At 39.1% G+C, this 16,501-nt stretch overlaps 1 protein-coding gene across 6 annotated transcripts in view; it reads left to right on the forward strand.

The window, feature by feature from the left end:
- myo16 (myosin XVI) overlaps nt 1-16,501 on the forward strand; it is a 257,282-nt gene that overhangs the window by 81,610 nt on the left and 159,171 nt on the right. For all 6 annotated transcript variants that reach the window (XM_061971132.1, XM_061971135.1, XM_061971134.1 and 3 more), the window contains one exon: nt 2,934-3,077. In XM_061971132.1, the coding sequence (XP_061827116.1) occupies nt 2,934-3,077 (144 nt within the window). The remainder of the gene's footprint in view (nt 1-2,933; nt 3,078-16,501) is intronic.

Raw genomic sequence — 16,501 nt, forward strand, 5'->3', positions numbered from 1 at the left:
ACGTAGTGGTGCAGCAAAGTGAACACTGAAGTATACTACTACATGCCTGTCACTACTAAAATAGAGAAAAGCTATCCTTGTCTGGGCACGTCCCCTCTTGTAGAGGGTAAATACTTTGGATCCTGCACCAGGACCTCAGACTAGAGCGAACCAAGGAAGATTGTGAGCATGAGCTGATGATTATCTGATGAGAGGGAAGATAGAACTGAAAGATACTGTACTAGAAATATTTTTGGTAGTATCTGGTTTTGCCAGTGGAAATTAGAGGTGGGCGATACTAGGAATTTTAGTATTGGTCCGGTACCAAGTTAATACAGGGCTATACCGATATTTTTTTAAATTTGAAATGTCGTGATTGTTGAATAATATTATTGAAGTTTCCTCTAGTTAGTAACTTATAATTACTATGTTTTTATACCATAATGAAATGCAACAATACAAATATGTAACAATATAACATTAATTAAAACTGGATGAGGCAATTCCTGAAGGAATTGCGTGTGAATGCTCCAATGCTGAAGTTGAACTGAAATCCTGGAATTTTTTTTAGAATTGTTGAAGGAGAGCACGCAATTTCCAAACATGCTGAATATTTTGAAGTTGGAACAGTTTGAATCAGATGAAAAATGTGGGAGTTGTGGAACTTTGAAGAATGTCCCATTAAGTTCAATCTTCAAATTTGGGAATTTCGGGAAAAGCGGGAATTTTTTTGAAAATGGTAAAAAAAAAAACTTGAATGAGTTGAAATGGTTGGTGTTAGAATTTTTTTAATCGGTCAAGAAATGTTGAAGTAGTAACATATTGAATTGAGAAATGGTATTACGGAATTTCGGGAAAAAACAGGAATTTTTCCAGTTCAAAAAACAACTTAGTTTTTTGTCCTAATTAAGAGGAATGTTTTGACGGGGAAACGGTTAAAATGCCTTGAAAAATGTGGAAGGAATAGTCGCCAGAAAAAAGGGTGAAAATAGGGCTTTGGAAAACCAGGAATTCTGGAAAATTCTGGAATTTCTTTCAACTTGGAAACAAGTTAGTTTAAATTTCGAGGATGGTGGAATGTGTTGAAGGTAGAATGGTTTGAATCAGTTGAAAAATGTGGAAACGGTGGAAGTTTGAAAAATGGCCTATTCATTTTGAATGGGGAAAAATGTCCCGGAAAACCTGTAATTCTGGGAAATCTGGGGAATTTTTGGAATTTGTCAAGGGAAAGCCCGTGACTCCCGAATAGGCTGGACAGTTTTAAGTTGGAACGGTTTGAAGCGGGTGAAAAATGTGGAAGGTAGAGCGCGCCAAAATCTGGAGAAGAAGTTGAAGAAGTTTAATAAATAGATGAATTTTGGTGTAGAAAACCCTATGTGTGAATTCACACAATTATTCCAATATTATGTACCAATTTTAAAGTACGAAGTTACGGAGCCCCTAAAGGGACATGGATGTTTTGCGAGATCTCTCAATACTTTTTGCGAGATCTCACTATAAAAAAGTTGTTTTTCCTATGTCACTGAACCGATAGTGAAACAGACACAGCGATGGAGGAGCCTTGTTGTGGTACCATAATACGATTTGATGTCTTTATATGTTAGGCCAATACTAAAATAGAAATCAATAAACTTCTCCCACGGATGATAGGTAGGCTCCTCCATCGCTTTGTCTGTTTCACTTCCGATTCACCATGGCTGTGTCTGTTTCACTTCCGGTTCATTGGCATAGGAAACAAACCTTTGCGAGAGTACCGTATTGCGAGATCTTGCAAAACATTTTTTTCCCTCCATGTCCCTCTAGGGCAGGGGTCGGCAACCCAAAATGTTGAAAGAGCCATTATGGACCAAAGATACAAAAACAAATCTGTCTGGAGCCGCAAAAAAATTAAAAGCCATATTACATACAGATAGTGTGTCATGAGATATAAATTGAATTAAGAGGACTTAAAGGAAACTAAATGAGCTCAAATATAGCTACAAACGAGGCATTATGATGCTATATGTACATATAGCTAGCCTAAATAGCATGTTAGCATCGATTAGCTTGCAGTCATGCAGTGACCAAATATGCCCGATTAGCACTCCCCACAAGTCAATAACATCAACAAAACTCACCTTTGTGCATTCATGCACAACTTTAAAAGTTTGGTGGACAAAATGAGACAGAAAAAGATGTGGCATAAAACATGTCCTAGAAAGTCGGAGAAAGTTATACATGTAAACAAACTACGGTGAGTTCAAGGACCGCCAAAATTAGTAGGACAAAACGGCGCTCGCCAAATACTCGAATCAGTGAAGCATGTTTAATACAAACAGTGGGATTTATAAAAATTAGGGAGGTTTGTGTCATGTTTGGCCTCCTACAGAAACCATATTAAAACAAAAAATATATTTTTTTCCCCTCATCTTTTTCCATTTTTCATACATCTTTGAAAAAACTCCAGGGAGCCACTAAGGCGGCGCTAAAGAGCCGCATGCGGCTCTAGAGCCGCGGGTTGCCGACCCCTGCTCTAGGGGCTCCATAGGAAGTCACTAATGCAAAATGACAAAAAATAAGCACAAATCCAAAGATAAGAATGTCACCAAAACAAACAAAAAAAGTTATAACTACGACAATGTTTAAAATTGAAGTCACTAGAGCAGCAGACAGAGACAGACAGACAGTTGACATAAACTCTGAGGAAAAAATTGCTGGAAGTAAAGACGAGAAACTACCACAAAAGTCTTAATTACGGCCAGGTGTAGATCCAGTACCACATTGGTATCGATACTATAGACAGTTGGATTGATACGCCCATCACACACCAATAGTGAGCTGAGGTATGTTGAGTCAATGCAATGGAAACAGTGCAAAAGGAGGGTTTAGTCTAAGAATTTGTCCCAATACTTTTGTCCATAATAAACTGCATAGGATCCAGTGGAAACTGTCAACACACTGCCATCATTTCGCAGTGCGCTCGCCACGACAACGTGTTCGCGGCGGAGGTGCTGCTGGAGCGAGGCCTGAGCGTCAATCTGCAGGACGAAGACCTGTGGACAGCTCTGCATGTAGCATGTGTGTGCGACCACGTCGACATGGTGCTGCTTTTGCTTCTGGTGAGGATGAATTATTGTCTTGCACGCCATTTGACACTCACCGTAATAACTAATATGCATGCATAGACAATGACATTCCAAGCGTGACGGTACAAATTGCCACGTCCTGCTTGGGACTTTTGTTGATAAAACGAGTTCCGTGTTTGGAATTTGCCTTGTTTTGTAACGATCTGAGGTTTTGCTTTCCTGTCGGCGTATGCTGATTAGGTCCTCCGTGACAATATCTGCAGGGGGAGGGCAAATAGACAGACAGCTCAGTCGCGTTGTTGAATTACACCCGGAGCAACTTGCTGAGTTCTTGTACAGCTTGACTCTGTTAATTGACTGTAGTGTGGAATCATAGAGGTTCCACACGGGCATGGACGTGTTTGAGGGGTTGCCAAAAGGGGGGCGTGGAACTTTCTCTGCATCAGCAGCTGAGTAGTGCAACCAGTATTTTAAAGCAGTGGTAATGCTGCACAATCCACAGATTGTGGGTTGTTTGAGCCATGCTGGCCAATGAGCAATAATCAACCAATCAATCAAAGTTTATTCATACAGCCCTTAATCACAAGTGTCTCAAAGGGCTGCACAAGCGGCTCAGATCCCACTTCAGGGCAAGAAAAAACTCAACCTTGGAGGGGACCGCAGATGTGGGGACCCCACCCTGGGCGACTGGTGCAATGGACGTCGAGTGAATCTAGTTAATAGTGTGAGAGTCCAGTCCATAGTGGGGGTAGTAGGGGATCATCTTGAGTGGAGACAAGTCAGCAGCGCAGAGACGTCAACAACTGATGCACAGATGAGTGGTCCACCCCGGGTCCTGACTTTTGAACAGCTAGCGCGTCACCAGTGGTCACTTAATAACCTCTCCACGCGGGAGAGAGGGGCAGAGCAGAAAAGAGACGGCAGATCAACTGGTCTAAAAGGGGGGTCTATTTAAAGGCTCGCGTATAGAAAGGAGTTTTAAGATGGGACTTAAATGCTTCTACTGAGGTAGCATCTCTAACTGTTACCGGGACGGAATTCCAGAGTACTGGAGCCCGAATAGAAAACACTCTATAGCCTGCAGACTGTTTTTGGGATCTGGGAATCACTAATAAGCCGGAGTTCTTAGAACGTCTTGCCGGGACATATGGTACAATACAATCAGAAAGATAGGATGGAGCTAGACCGTTTAGTATTTTATACGTAAGTAGTAAAACCCTAAAGCTATATATATAATATATAAGCTATTGTCCAGCACAGCTCTTGGTGAACTTTACACTATACTATCATGATGCAGTTTACAGTGGAACCTTTTTTTACGAACTAAATTTGTCATTAAACAGGGTTAGTAAATATAAAGGATTGTGTGTTGAAGCAAATGTGTCCATAAATAGCATGATTAATGGGTTTCAACTGTGACAAAAGTCATTATTTTAGTAAAAGTTTGTATACTTTGAACACAATATTAAGCGCTACTGAATGTCAGAGAAACAGATTGGGTTACGGATCAACGTTTTATTCAATAACAAAGTCAAAACAACGACAACTAGCTGAACTGTTCTCATTAACAGCCGCCGTGCCGACACCCACACACACTGTCACTAGCCCTGTGGTGCCCTCACAGTTTGAAACCACAAAACTCCTTAACAGGTCACCACAATGATTAGGAATGAAAATAAACTCCACTTTCCATTGTCAGTTCATGTTCTTCACATGCAGCGGAAGGGCAGGGGAGAGGGAAGGCAGTGTTGACAAGGCTGTGGATACTTCCTGAAAGTTTAAAATCACACATCGCTTTTCGGTTGCTTTCTTTGGACTCATGAGGATACAAGACACAGAGTAGCACAGTAGCTAACAGCACTGCTCTACTAACAGAATGAACATTGAAGAGAGCGATCATCCCGCCCACGATAGTAGTGCTGCCGCACACAAAAACGGCTGCGCTGCGAGGCACACAATGGGTGGAATAAACGTTCGTACGCGGAGAAAATGTTCGTGCACCAAAGCATATTTTTTTATGCGGTCTGTTGTTCGTAAATCGAAAAGTACAGTCGTGGTCAAACGTTTACATACACTTGTAAAGAACATAATGTCATGGCTGTTTTGAGTTTCCAATAATTTCTACAACTCTTATTTTTTTGTGATAGAGTGATTGGAGCACATACTTGTTGGTCACAAAAAACATTCATGAAGTTTGGTTCTTTAATGAATTTATTATGGGTCTACTGAAAATGTGAGCAAATCTGCTGGGTCAAAAGTATACATACAGCAATGTTCATATTTGGTTACATGTCCATTGGCAAGTTTCACTGCAATAAGGTGCTTTTGGTAGCCATCCACAAGCTTCTGGTTGAATTTTTGACCACTCCTCCTGACAAAATTGGTGCAGTTCAGCTAAATTTGTTGGTTTTCTGACATGGACTTGTTTCTTCAGCATTGTCTGCACGCTTAAGTCAGGACTTTGGGAAGGCCATTCTAAAACCTTAATTCTAGCCTGATTTAGCCATTCCTCTACCACTTTTGACGTGTGTTTGGGGTCATTGTGCTGTTGGAGCACCCAGCTGCGCCAAAGACCCAACTTCCGGGCTGATGATTTTAGGTTGTCCTGAAGAATTTGGAGGTAATCCTCCTTTTTCATTGTCCCATTTACTCTCTGTAAAGCACCAGTTCCATTGGCAGCAAAACAGGCCCAGAGTGTACAAACGTTTGTAATACTACCACCACCATGCTTGACGGTAGGAATGGTGTTCCTGGGATTAAAGGCCTCACCTTTTCTCCTCCAAATATATTGCTGGGTATTGTGGCCAAACAGCAACATTTTTGTTTCATCTGACCACAGAACTTTCCTCCAGAAGGTCTTATCTTTGTCCATGTGATGTCAGATGAAACAAAAATGTTTTGTTTTTTTGTTGTTTTTTACACGCCGCTAATTAGAGAAGCCAGCAGTTATTTGCTTTTGTAAACCACACACCTGGCCTGTGGTTAACTGAAAAGAAGTGTTAACGGAAGCATTTATGATAATAATGTACTGTATCATACTGTATGTTATTCAATTGCCTTTTTGTCAGCGTGTGTGTATTCTGGCAAAAAATATACATTTGATACATGATTTACGAGATATTACCGTGTATAGACGTAGGTACGAGTCTTTATATTTTGACTTAATTTTGTCAACCCATATAGGAAAGACATCCCAAAAAGGACGTGGCTCTTACCGTTTTCTGATTCATCATCATAATGCACCTACTATATTTATATATGCTAGATTATTCCAGAATTTATTTTGTTTAGAATTTTTGGGTATAATTTTAGGGCCTGATTTACTTAGATCCAAATACCACACGCTAGACAGCATGTGCAATCTATATATACTATTAGTATATATAGATGTACACTTGAAGATTGGTGCAGACTGCTTTATTTAAATGAGTATTTTGCGTGTATTACAAGGGGCATCAGCACGGAGACACTGGATTATTTACTGCATGTTATCAAGCTCCTACCTGTGGTGCTTGCTATGATTTCAAACATGCAGGAAAAATGTACCAATTTTTAATGGCAATTTTAGACACTGTCCAAAGTGCATCTACATCTACAGCCCTGAAGGTGCGCTCAAGGGATAGGGACATACAAGTTTTTTTCATGTAAAATATATTTTATTAATATAAAGTATGCATGAAAAAACGAACACCATTAGGAAAAAAAAAAAATGTTTTCAAGCCAACACCAAAACACAACTTTTTTTTACCTATTGGTACTTGGATAAGCATAAGTCCTCAGAATTTGAAATCAAACCGTGGAGGCTTTGTGGAGATATTTATAAAAATAATCTCGCCTTCTTTCATAGTTCTACCTAACGAGCCATTTGAAATTTGCATCAAGTGTGACGTCTGCGGATTTTCCATGTATGGTATAGATGTACCCAGAGTGCCTTGCACGTGTCTGCCATTGTAGTCCACACTGTAGTCGATACACTCATTTTTTTCCGCTATTCTCTCTTTGTGGGGCAGACTAGCTCATGCACATGCATTCTCCGCTGTTGCCATTTTTAATACAAAGTAGCGTATAGTTCAAACTAGTGTTGTCCCGATACCAATATTTTGCTACCGGTACCAAAATTATTTAGATATTTTTCGGTACTTTTCTAAATAAAAGGGACCACACAAAATTGCATTATTGGATTTATTTTAACAAAAAAATCTTACGGTACATTAAACATATGTTTCGTATTGCATGTTTGTCCTTAAATAAAATAGTGAACATACAAGACAACTTGTCTTTTATTAGTAAGTAAGCAAACAAAGGCTCCTAATTTAGCTGCTGACGTATGCAGTAACATATTGTGTCATTTTCTATTCTATTATTTTGTCAACATTATTAAGGACAAGTGGTAGACAATGTATTATTAATCTACTTGTTCATTTACTGTTAATATCTGCTTACTTTCTGTATTTTCTACTTTCTGTACATGTTCTATCTGCACTTCTGTTAAAATGTAATAATAATTGATTCTTCTGTTGTTTGGATATTTTACATTAGTTTTGGATGATACCACAAATTTGGGTATCAATCCCATACCAAGTAGTTACAGGCTCATACATTGGTCATATTCAAAGTCCTCAGGTGTCCAAGGGCATATTTCATATTTCGTTATGACAGACCGGTACTTTTCAAAGGTGGTATAGTACCGAAAATGATTCAGTATCGCGGTACTATACTAATACCGGTATACCGTACAACCCTAGTTCAAACTTATATCTGTCAGTAAACTCGCTATGGAGGTGCTAAAAACTGGGCTAAGTGGACGTGGAGAAGTGGAGGGACGGAAATAAGACCCGCCCATAAAATAGCGCATTCTGAAGAGACGATCAGAAAGCAGCTTGAAGATGGTCTGCAAAACAGAATGTATGCAATATTTTGACCAAAGAACCACAATTACATGTTATGTAGACCAGTGTTTTTCAACCTTTTTTGAGGCAAGGCACATTTTTTTCATAAAAAATACGGAGGCACACCACCAGCAGAAAACGTTAAAAAATGAAACTCCACCAGGTCGTCGTGCCTTATTTTGAGTTTGTCTGTGTTTTCCTGGGTGTAGTGTTTTAGGTGTTGTTTTGGTTCTTGTTGGTATTTTCCTGTAGCATTTTCATGTCTTCCTTGGAGTGCTATTCCCCGCACCTGCTTTGTGTTAGCAAGCAAGGCTATTTAAGTTGTTGCTATCCTTCTTTGTGTGGACATTGTTGATTGTCATGTCATGTACGGATGTACTTTGTGGACGCCGTCTCTGCTCCACACGCTGCAAGTTTTTGCTGTCGTCCAGAATTCTGTTTTTCTTTACTTTGTAGCCAGTTCAGTTTTACTTTCGTTTTGCATAGCCTTCCCTATGCTTCATTGCCTTTTCCTTTCCCTTTTGTTCATTTTTGGTTTAAGCATTGCATACCTTTTTACCTGCACCCTGTCTCCCGCTGTGGTCTGCATATTGGGATCACAACAAACCATCCCTGTCTCACCCGACACATTCCGACTTTTACAAAGCAATTAACTACTTGCTGCCACATACTGATATGGAGTATTACATGGTTACCCTGCCAAGCTCTACACAGCACAGACTTAGCAGCGGCACATTATTTGGAGATTATAATTATTGATTTGCAAAAAATATTTTTTGGACCAATTAGGTGAAGTTGCATAATTTCCCACGGCACACCAGGCAATATCTCACCGCACAATGGTTGAAAAACACTAATGTAGACCACAAGGGTGTGTTTTGAATGTAGAACAATATCATAATATGACCCCTTTAAGTCATCTAGTAGCTATACAATTATAAAAGGATGTTGCTGAATATGCAATGTGTTTTTTTTTACATACCATGCAAATATGGTGAAATACACACATATGACTGAGGGTTCTCTGTCGATCGTCTATCTTTGCCCCGAGTCTGTGTCAGTTTGCACACACTGTTCAGACGTGCTAAATAAAACGCTAAATAGTGCTTGCAAAAGAGTGATGAGTGTTGATAAATTACATTGCACGTGCTAAATACTATATTTGCGTTTTCTCCTTACATTATTGTGGCCGCTTCGATGATCAACAGACAAAGACGCAAAATAATAATTCTGCTCACTTAAGAGATGCGATCCACTGTGCACACCTTTAGTAGATCAGTTATGCGTGTGCTGTCAAGCTTGCACGTTTTAGTACAAGCAAATCTTCAGTAAATAAAGCCTTCAGTGTGTAACGTGTTGCTTGGAATATAATTTTCCCTCAAAATATCCTATCAGCATTTTGAGATGTTAAGCCAATCTGGTTAACCGATGCAGATGCTCCTCTTCCAAAGCATGCAGCAGCTGTCTTATCGCCACCATAAACGAGTGCTCTCTCTTTGCGAAAATGATGGGTTTCCATTTTAATGAGGAGTGGAAATGTGGCCTCACTAGACGGGTATGATTAGAAGTCTTATCTTTAATTGCCACTGGAAGAAATTGCTTCTCTTGTGTCTTTGTCTTCCCTATTATCCATCTTTTTTAGCCTATGCTTCCTGTGCCTAAAGCAGGGTGATTATTGCTGACATTTCCAAATCTCTATGAAGCGCGATATACTGTTACAATAATATTCTGATAAAAGTTTGACAAGATGTATCACGTGATCAGAGTCAGGAGACGTGTTGCCTTCTAAAATGTTGTTTCTCATCTTCGACCTTTTGAAAAAACACCAGTGGGGACATTGAGAGTTTAGCGTTGACCCACTTTCTGTGCTCGTGACGGATGAATTGGAAACGTCTGAATTTTCAACAAGTCTTTGAAGTTAACAACCCAGAGGCCCCGACTGCTCTGTGCTCGACTTCTCATGTCTGTCAGCTTCTTCTCCTTCTTCTTCTCCTTCTTCTCCTCCCCCCTTTCCTTCCTCCAACTCCTTTATCCTCCTTGTCTATCCTTTACTTCTCTTCTTTCCTTTCTGACTTGTCTTTCTTGTTCTCATTTGTCACTCTTATTTCTCTCCCTGTTATTTGTCTCAGTCCCCCTTCTTTTTGCTCTTTTTTTTTTAGCTATTCTCCTTCCTTCTTGTTCTCCTTCTCCTTTCTTCCTCTACTTCTTCTTCTCATCCTCCTCCTTTCTTATCTACTTTGTCTTCTTGTCCTTCTCCTTTTTATTTTCCTTCCTCCTCTACTTCTGCGTGTGCCTTTTCCTCATCATTTCTTATAAACATTGTCTTCTTGTTCTTCTTCTGTCTTTTTCTTGTCATTTTTCTCCTCCTCCATCTTTCTCTATACTTCATCTGTCCTTTCTTCTTCTTCATCTTGTTCTCCTTTCTTCTTCTTCTTTTCTTTTTCTTCTTCTTCTTCTTCTTCTTATCATTTATTATCTACTTGTTGTCCCTCTCATTTTTCCCACTTCTTCTCCTTATCATCATTCTTCTTCCTCCTCTTCTCCTACTCATCATTTTTCCTTTTTCTTTGTTTTTTTCTCCTTCTCATCCTTCTTTCTCCTTTACATTATTTTCCTTTTCTTCCTCTTTCCTTCTCTATGCTTCCTTTTCTTCTCCGTTCCTTTACTTTTACGTCTTTTTCTTGTAATTTTTCTCCTCCTTTTTCTTTCTCTACACTTCATCTGTCCTTTCTTCTTCATTGTCTTCTCCTTTCTTCTTCTTCTTCTTCTTCTTCTTCTTCTTCTTCTTCTTCTCATCCTACTCCTTTCTTATCTACTTTGTCTTCTTGTTCCTTATTTTCCTTCCTTCTCTACTTCTTGTTCTATTCCTCACCCTTTCTTATAAACGTTGTCTTCTTGTCCTTCTTATCCTACTTTTTTCTGTCTTTTTCTTGTCATTTTTCTCCTCCTACTTCTTTCTCTATACTGCTTCTGTCCTTTCTTCTTCTTCTTCTTTTTCTTCTTCTTCTTCTTCTTCTTCTTCTCCTTCTCCTTCTCCTCATTTCTTATCTACTTGTTGTCCTTTTCATGTTTCCCACTTCTTTTCCTTTCCTTTCCTTTTGCTCCTTTCCCTCTACTTTATTTTTCTCCTTCTGCTTTTTCTCCCCCTCATCTTCCTCTTTCCTCTACTTCTTCTCTCTCATCCTACTCCTTTCTTTTCTGCTTTGTCTTCTTGTCCTTCTCCTTCTTATTTTATTTCCTTCTCTACTTCTTCTTCTTGTCCTTTTCCTCATCCTTTCTTATAAACATTGTCTTTTATCCTTCTTATCCTTCTTTTTTCTGTCTTTTTCTTGTAATTTTTCTCCTCCTCCTCCTTTCTCTATACTTCATCTGTCCTTTCTTCTTAATCATCTTCTTCTCCTTTCTTCTTCTTCTTCTTCTTATTCATCTTTTTCTTCTTCTTCTTATCATTTATTATCTACTTGTTGTCCCTCTCATTATTCCACTTCTTCTCCTTATCATCATTCTTCTTCCTCCTCTTCTCCTACTCATAATTTTTTCCTTTTTCTTTGTTTTTTTCTCCTTCTCATCCTTCTTTCTCCTTTACATTAGTTTCCTTTTCCTCCTCTTTCCTTCTCTATGCTTCCTCTTCTTCTTCTTTCCTTTACTTTTACGTCTTTTTCTTGTCATATTTCTCTCCTCCTTTTTCTTTCTCTACACTTCATCTGTCCTTTCTTCTTCATCATCGTCTTCTTCTTCTTTTTCTTCTTCTTCTTCTTCTTCTTTTTTTTCTTCTTCTTCTTCTGCTTCTGCTTCTTATCATTTATTATCTACTTGTTGTGCCTCTCATTTTTCCCACTTCTTCTCATAATCATCATTCTTCTTCCTCCTCTTCTCCTACTCATAATTTTTTCCTTTTTCTTTGTTTTTTCTCCTTCTCATCCTTCTTTCTCCTTTACATTAGTTTCCTTTTCCTCCTCTTTCATTTTCTATGCTTCTTCTTCTTCTCCTTTACTCTTGTCATTTTTCTCCTCCTTTTTCTTTCTCTACACTTCATCTGTCCTTTCTTCTTCATCATTGTCTTCTTCTTTCTTCTTCTTTTTCTTCTTCTCATCCTACTCCTTTTTGATCTACTTTGTCTTCTTGTCCTTCTACTTTGTTTCTCTTTCTGCTTTCCCCTTTGTCTTCCTCCTTCCTCTACTTCTTCTTCTCCTTCGCTCCCTCTTGTTCTTTTTTTGTTTCCCTTGTTTTTCTTTTTCTATTTTTGCTTCTCTTCCTTCTAATTATTTCCTTCTCCTGCTCCTCTACTAATTTTCTCTTACTTGTTATACTCCTTTTTCTCTCACCACCATTTTTTCTAGAATAAGGTGTTGCACGAAGCCAAAAATAAAAAGCAAAGGGTTAGTAACCTTTTTTTAAAAGTACAGTACCAGTTTCAGTATAGGAAATAAAAGTGAGGAGAGTCAACAACTACTACGACTATTATTGATTCAGTGTAAGTCCTACAAGTCCATGTAACAATTTAATGGCGTAACACGGCGAAACATCAATAGAAAGAACCTCAACATGTGTGAGATGCATTCTGTAAAACCACCAACGTGGCGTTGTTCATCATACCACTGAAGTCGGGGGTCAGGAGTCAACCTGTTAACCCCTTTGGGGTCTGTCCACGCCAACTCATTTATATCTGTCATCACTTATCATCTGAGCGCAGACACATGACTAATGCCTCTGCATCCATGCTCCACTTTGTCATGAGTCCCTCGACGCCACCTGCGTCCCCTCATTGCCTTGCGACACAATCAAAGCACAGCTATTGCTTTTGTGGCGGCGCGGTTTCTCTCAAGAGATTTGCTTTTCAGGCATTTTTCACTTCACACTCTTGCCGTATACAACATTAGAGACAAATCTGCAATCTAATACGATGTCCGGAACATTCCGCCTTTGCAAAAATACAGTTATAGTGTACTAGTGGTATATTTCAACATTATGTGTGTTGTTGTGAGTGGAGTAGTGTTGTCCCGATACCAATGTTTTGGTACCGGTATCGGTACTTTTGTAAATAAAGGGGACCACAAAAAATGGCATTATTGGCTTTATTTTTACAAAAAATCTTAGGGTACATTAAACATATGTTTCTTATTGCAATTTAGTCCTTAAATAAAATAGTAAACAGACAAGAAAACTTGTCTTTTATTAGTAATTAGGCAAACAAAGGCTCATAATTTAGCTGCTGACGTATGCAGTAACATATTGTGTCATTTTCCAAGTGGTAGAAAATGGATTATTAATCTACTGTTAATATCTGCTTACTTTCTCTTTTAACATGTTCTATCTACACTTCTGTTAAAATGTAATAATCACTTATTCTTCTGATGTTTGGATACTTTACATTAGTTTTGGATGATACCACAATTTTGGGTATCAATCGGATACCAAGTAGTTACAGGATCATACATTGGTCATATTCAAAGTCCTCATGTGTCCAGGGACATATTTACTGAGTTTATAAACATAATATAAATTTTTAAAAAACGAAAGAAGATTTGGGGATGTTAAAAACTATCGATGTAATCATAGTAGTATCGACTAGATACACTATTGTACTTGGTATCATTACAGTGGATGTTAGGTGTAGATCCACCAATGGCGTTTGTTTATATTGTAGCATCCCGGAAGAGTTGGTGCTGCAGGGAATTCTGGGAATTTGTTCTGTAGTGTTTATGTTGTGTTGCGGCGCAGATATTCTCCCAAAATGTGTTTTTCATTGTTGTTTAGTGTGGTTTTACTATATGGCACATGTTTATGACAGTGTTGGCGTTGTTCATACGGCCAACCTTAGCGTGACATGTATGGCTGTTGACTAAGTATGCCCTTCATTCACATGTGTGCAGTGTGTTCAAAGTTAAGATGATCGTCTTAATAATAAATGATCGGACGTAGGGAAATCTTGACTTGACTTTGGTAACTATAGACCGCTTGTAGCACATCCAATCTGAGTCCGGGGTGCTGCGGTGCATAGTGAGGCATGTTTAGCTATCTCTCGTCCTACATGGATGATACTTGAAATAAATGTACTTTACTAGTCGCCGTAGAGACAAGGATTAGTGATCTAGAAGTAGTTACAACACTGCTGACTGCGGATACATACTAGTCACTAGCTAGCTAGTCATGTCTTAAAGCACCTCTTCCTGAGGGCGTTTCAGTGTTATAGCTTCACCTTTAGCTTTGGTTATTCGAACACGATGCAGACATGCATCGTGTGATGCATGTCTGCATCACACGACGACGGGTGGGGGACCGGTACTTTTTAGAGGCGGTATAGTACCGAATATGAGTCATTAGTATTGTGGTACGATACTAATACCGGTGTACCGTACAACCCTCGGAGTGGAGTTTGCAATAATTGCACTGCATCATATACTGACAGCTATGTCCACATGCAGCTAAACAAGCGAACAACAATATTACATTATTAATGTTTTCTCAGTAAGGCTACTTCCTGGTTCAATAAATTGGGGAAAAAAATGTCATATGGCCTTTTTAATTCTGGTCATCATGAATACTTTCATCAACGACTCAAACCGCAAACATAAATGTAGTTGATTTATTTGTTTTTGTTACATTGAGTGACACGCCATGTTCACACTTTCACTTCAAAAAGGAGTAGAAAGTAGCAGAGCATATTAAATTCGTAGCTTACCGGCGTCAAAATGTAAACAAACGCCATTGGTGGATCAACACCTAACATCCACTGTAATGATACCAAGTACTATGATTATGTTGCTATTTTTTGGCATCATTTATTTTATTTTATTTTTTTTAAATTTATATTATGTTTATAAACTTAGTAAATATCTCCCTGGATACATGAGGACTTTGAATATGACCAAGGTATGATCCTGTAGCGACTTGGTATCAGATCGATACCCAAATGTGTGGTATCATCCAAAACTAATGTAAAGCATCAAACAACAGAAGAATAAAATATTATTACATTTTAACAGAAGTGTAGACAGAGCATGTTAAAAGAGAAAGTAAGCAGATATCAACAGTAAATGAATAAGTAGATTAATAACAGAGGGGTTAGTGCATCTGCCTCACAATACGAAGGTCCTGAGTAGTCTTGGGTTCAATCCCGGGCTCGGGATCTTTCTGTGTGGAGTTTGCATGTCCTCCCCGTGACTGCGTGGGTTCCCTCCGGGTACTCCGGCTTCCTCCCACTTCCAAAGACATGCACCTGGGGATAGATTGATTGGCAACACTAAATTGGCCCTAGTGTGTGAATGTGAGTGTGAATGTTGTCTGTCTATCTGTGTTGGCCCTGCGATGAGGTGGCGACTTGTCCAGGGTGTACCCCGCCTTCCGCCCGATTGTAGCTGAGATAGGCTCCAGCGCCCCCCGCGACCCCAAAGGGAATAAGCGGTAGAAAATGGATGGATGGAATAATTCATTTTCTACCACTTGTCCTTAATAATGTTGACAAAATAATAGAATGGAAAATAACACAATATGTTACTGCATATGTCAGAAGTGTTGGACACTTCTCTTGTTGCCTTATTTGTATTTGACTTTATTAAAAGTTTGTATATAATTTTTTTAAACAAAACCAGTTTTCTTTTAAGTAATAAAAAAATCTATCAGATTTGTGTGTCTTTTTTATGGAGAACTGTAGTTAATCATATAAGTGACACCCAATGTTAATTAAAAAAGTATTCGAATTGTGTGGTTCCAAAGATTCACAGCCCTAGTATGTATACTGTAGTCCTTACACCTTGGTGCAGGTATGCATCCTATTAGTGTCTTTCTGGTCCTTTTATTAGCACCTACACTAACGGTAAGCCATCAGATGGGTGCGGGTTGACACCTCTATACTCCCTTTATCAGCCATAAAACAGAACGAAAACAGTGGGAAATCTGCGAGAGTTAAAAATAATGATTTGTTACGAAACAAATCCCAGATGCATGAATCAATTTCTGCAGCTTTCCCGAACCCTTTAACTCCTTGGACAAGCTCATAAATCTCTTTGCTTCTCAACTGGCTCGTTAGAATTCTATTAGTTGCCTATGTCCAATAAGGGCCCTCACTTAGGGACCACGACTGGTACCTGCTATCAGACCTGGTCTACTGATGAACATTATTAGCTCAGCTGGTCTTTTTATGGCGCAGTCAAAGAAACGATTCATTGACCAGTGCTTTACATTGCTTTTACTGCCCTAAACATGAGCACAGCACAAGCTAAAAGAGAACGTTTTTCAACGTAGTTGAACAACTAATGATTGCGACGGAGTCTGTCCAAAGAGGAGCCATCGATCATAACAACATTTGTGGGCCATTAATGGCGCCTGTAGCGAAAGTGGAAGCCTGCACGCCGTCTCGCACTGTAACGGAGGACCGCTCATGGGGTCCTTGTCGATTAAACACACATTCATCTTGTCACCAGCTTGAACCTAAGGTTAACTCCTCATCTTTTTTTTTAATGAGATCTTTAATTCAGTGCAGCTCCTGCTAGTGTCTCGAATATATACCCATGGGAAAGGAAAATACAGTTGTTGACCATTAGGAAATAATGGAAATGATCTGTTCCA

This window comes from Nerophis lumbriciformis, linkage group LG13 (assembly GCF_033978685.3).
Source record: "Nerophis lumbriciformis linkage group LG13, RoL_Nlum_v2.1, whole genome shotgun sequence".
Lineage (NCBI taxonomy): Eukaryota > Metazoa > Chordata > Actinopteri > Syngnathiformes > Syngnathidae > Nerophis > Nerophis lumbriciformis.